Source organism: Mastomys coucha, unplaced genomic scaffold (genome assembly GCF_008632895.1).
Source record: "Mastomys coucha isolate ucsf_1 unplaced genomic scaffold, UCSF_Mcou_1 pScaffold5, whole genome shotgun sequence".
Classification (NCBI taxonomy): Eukaryota; Metazoa; Chordata; class Mammalia; order Rodentia; family Muridae; genus Mastomys; species Mastomys coucha.
The window spans coordinates 48,435,639-48,439,577 of NW_022196911.1; the positions used below are offsets into that span (position 1 = coordinate 48,435,639).

The 3,939-nt window shown below is 48.1% G+C and overlaps 2 protein-coding genes across 3 annotated transcripts in view; one reads left to right on the forward strand and one right to left on the reverse strand.

Moving 5' to 3' along the window:
• Positions 1-905: 905 nt before the first annotated feature.
• LOC116077290 (cytochrome b-c1 complex subunit 8) lies at positions 906-3,128 on the reverse strand. 2 transcript variants are annotated; one of them, XM_031351742.1, is made up of 3 exons: positions 3,016-3,128; positions 2,760-2,926; positions 906-1,111 (listed from the first exon to the last, which is right to left on the reverse strand). In XM_031351742.1, exons 2-3 carry the CDS (start codon positions 2,911-2,913, stop codon positions 1,017-1,019), a joined length of 249 nt encoding a protein of 82 aa, XP_031207602.1. In that variant the 5' UTR covers positions 2,914-2,926; positions 3,016-3,128; the 3' UTR covers positions 906-1,016. The 2 variants fall into 2 exon arrangements, with proteins under 2 accessions (XP_031207602.1, XP_031207601.1); XM_031351741.1 differs by having other exon boundaries at positions 2,760-3,035.
• Gdf9 (growth differentiation factor 9) overlaps positions 2,912-3,939 on the forward strand; it is a 35,571-nt gene continuing 34,543 nt past the window's right edge. The window contains 1 exon segment of the mRNA XM_031354011.1: positions 2,912-3,179. Within this exon segment, the coding sequence (XP_031209871.1) occupies positions 2,912-3,179 (268 nt within the window).

The following is a 3,939-nucleotide window of genomic DNA, read 5'->3' on the forward strand; positions in this document are numbered from 1 at the left end:
ACAGTCTAAGCAACTGTTGTTGGAAGTCATTTGTTCTCTTCTGAGAACTTCTGGTACTAGCTAGCGATCATCAGGCAAATAGAAAGTCTGAGAGTCAGACGTGGACTGTGAGTTGCTACAGTCTGCAATATGTCCTTAGCCAAATGATAGGGCCAGCTCAGGACTGCCAACCACACCCACCCTATCATCTCCAGGTGAAGAAAAATTCTTCGAGACATCCAAAGGCTCTAGCGCAGGGGGTATTATCTTTTCCACAAAGGGATAGATCTTTTCAGCCTCTGTGATCCCCATATGACTAAAAGCCACTGTTGGATTGACTCCATGACAGAAAACCAACCATGGCTCCCTGAGCTTGGCTGTAGGGAATCTCCTTTCAAAGATGAAATCCTTTAGGCTAAGGCAGGCCTTCCCTCCCAGAGGCAGCATGGCTTGGTTTTAAGATCACACACTGGTACCTGGCTCTACCAACTCACTGTCATATGATTCTGGGCAAAGTACTTACACTCTGATTCCGCATCAGCAAAGGCATTAGAATGCTTACTTTAAAGGCTGTCGTGAGTTAAAAGTTCATTTGAGTCTAGAAAGTCCACGGGACACTCTGATTACAGTGTCATCCCTAGACCTTACATTTGATGGGAGCAGAGGGTTGGGAACCTGAGCTCCAGGTTCCATGACACTCACAGCTACCCCAGCCCCCTGCAGAGCTTGTGCTGAGAAAGGGATTGTCATGAACTTGCATACTACCAGTCACATTAAGGACTCTGCTTGTAAAACAAAACAAAGTTGTGCTGGGGATGGTGGTGAACACCATGACTTAGGAGACAGAGGTAGGCATATTTCTTAGGACATTCAGGCCAGACAGGGACACACAGTGAGACCTTGTCTCAAATAAGCACACAAAGTCACAAAGGGAAGTCCATAAGTAGTTTATTGTCTTCAAAACTACAGTGTGGATTCCTCTCCCGGAAAGGGTCTTTCAAAGTCAGGGGACTGTCATCCATCGAGGTGCAGACCGCTTACTTGTCATTTTCATACATGGCTGGATTCTTCCTTTTGGACTTCTCAAACTCCTGGTTTCCCCATGTGTAGATCAGGTAGAACACTACAAATGCTGTAGGAATCAAGAGAGAAGCTGTGAGTACAGACATTCTCTCAGCAACTTTTTAAACAATTTTCTATTTTATTACTTTGTGGGTGGTGGTGTTTTTCGTGCATGTATGATTGTGCACCACATATGCATGTAGTGCCCTGAGGGCCAGAAGATGTTGGACACCTTGGAACTGGAGTTATATTGATGGCTGTGAGCCACCATATGGGTTCTGGGAAGCACACCTAGGTCATCTACATGAACAAGTACATGGACCATAACTACCAGTGCACCTCCTCTCAGGTCCATTTTTAAAATTTTTTTGATATGGCCTCATTATGTAGACAGAATGGCCTCAAATAAGAGATCCACCCACCTCTGTCATGCACCATGTCCTCATTTCTGACTTTAACCCATTCTGCCTGTCCTTCTATTGTCCCTAGTGTCAACTGTTTGTTTGGTTTTAGAGAAAGGGTTTCTTTCTCTGTGCAGCCCTGGCTGTCCATGAACTCAGGGATCTGCCTGTTACTGCCTCCCAACTGCTAAGATTAGTGTCTTTTTTTTATGACTATGTAGCTCAGGCAATATAGACCAGACTGTCCTTGAACTCAGAGATCTGCCTGCCTCTGCCTCCAAAGCACTGGAATTAAAGGCGTGCATGCCTGGCCTTTGCTTTTCATATTTTATTTATTTATGTTTTGTCTGTCTGTATGTTTGTGCAACTACATGCATGCCCTGTGCTATGACCCAGGGCACACTGAAGTGACTAAGGTAGTAAGAGAATGTCAAATTCCTTAGGACTGAAGTCACAGATGGTTGTATGCCACCATATGGGTGCCGGGTGCAGTGAAGGCGTTGTGCTATCCCCAGCTCTAAGTTAAGTTTTGGTTTGCTGTATTGAGCCAGGCTCTCCGTATAAGGCCCTTGCTGGCCTGGAACTCCCTCAAACTACATAGATCCACCTGCTTCTGTCTCAGGATCACTGAGATTAAATGCAGGCACCATTATGACCAGAAACTACTTTTTCTTTTTGGCTTTTTTCGAGACAGGGTTTCTCTGTGTAGCCCTGCTGTCCTGGAACTCACTCTGTAGACCAGGCTGACCTCCAGAAACTACTTTTAATAAGAGGTTCAAAATGCTTATATTACACAACCATTTTTTAAGCAACCAAGACAAAGATATCAACTCAGGAAGATATGGCTCTCACTTTCCTAGTCTCTTTCCTACTTAACATCAAATAAAAAAAGTTCATGACATTCACCTAACATAATCTTCACCATTTTAAAAAGTATTGTTGTGCTGCGCATGCCTACAATCCCAGCCAACAGTCCGGAGGACAAGGCAGTAAAATCGTAAGTTTGAGGCCAGCCTGACTTCTACAGCAAGATTGGGCCTCATCCTCTCCATCAAATTTAAGTGCACCTTTCACGGGTTCTTGCCATATTCACAATGCTATGAAACCGTCAGGAAAATCGGCCGCATATCTAGCACAAGACATTGATTGCATCAGCCTTTCATCACTGATCGTGGACAGCGATGACCTCAGAGGGAGACGCTGGAGTCACCCAAGTGACCTTAGGCCAGTCATTTCGATATGATAAGAACTCCACGTCTGTCGAGGATGTTGGAAGGAAAGGTGCGCGCGGCCGTTCCCCGCCCGCCCCGCACTCACGCGGCGCCACGCGCAGGATGCGCTCGCGAGTGCGGCGCATCACGTTGGGGATGCCTTTGCTGAAATAGTTCGGGAAGGCACGCTGCTCAAAGGGCGACAAGCTGTAGGAGATCACGTGCCGCATCCGCGTCAGGTTCCCAAACTCGCGGCCCATGGTGGCGGCGGCCCTGAGAACAGAAGACAGGCGCGTGGCTCGGTCTCGCAAGAAAAAACTCCCACGGCCTCCCAGCGACCCTCTGTACCCGGTCACCTCTACCTCCACAGCGCTCAGCCGGCTTTCGACGTCACTTCCGGGAGGAGCGGAAGCCGTGCCTGGAGATCGTGAGGTCATTTCCGGGAACTACCATTTTCCTTCCATCTCGAGGGGAGACGCAAAGAGAAATGGCAGTTGCCGTGGGTGGGCGTGGCCTGGACTTCCGGGTAGGCGGAAAGGACCAGTACCAAAAGGGCTGGGCGGGACTTAGAGGCGCCGGGTGCAGAACCGAACCTTGGAGAGACTCATGGGTGGGGCTTACAGAGGAGCTTGTGGGCTCCCGGGTGCATAGCGGACGCGTGGAAGAGCTTGATGTTGCTAAGGGGCGGGGCTGGAAGACGAACGGGGGCTTGGTGGGTGAGTGCCACGCTTTTGGGGGCAAGTGGCGGCGCTTAGACTCTCCCCTAGGGATCATAGGTGGATTCGCCCATAAGGTCCTCGTCTAGGATGCACGGGGCGGGGCCTACAGGTGCATGGGGCGTGGATTAGGGCGATGGGCGGGCCTTAGAAGCACCTGTGTTTTTTTTTTTTTTTTTTTTTAAAGATTTGTTTATTTTCATTTTATAATGGGTGTTTGCATTCCTAAGGATGCCAGAGAAAGGCATTGGATCCCCTGGAAGAGGAGTTACAAATGGTCATGAGCCATATAGTTTGTTCTAGAAAGAACAACCAGTGTCCTTAACTGCAGAGTCATCATCTCTCTGGCCCCAAGATATTGTATTTTTTAATTGGTCAAGGCTAAAGATGATATCCTCTTTTTATTTTGAGACGGGCTCTCTACATTATGTAGCTCTGGCTATCCTAGAACTCTCTATGTAGACCAGACTGGCCTTGAACCCACAAAGATCCACCTGCCTGTGTCTCCTAAATGCTGGATTAAAGGCGTGAACCTCACACCTGGCCCCTGATGTCCTTTTTTTTTTTTTT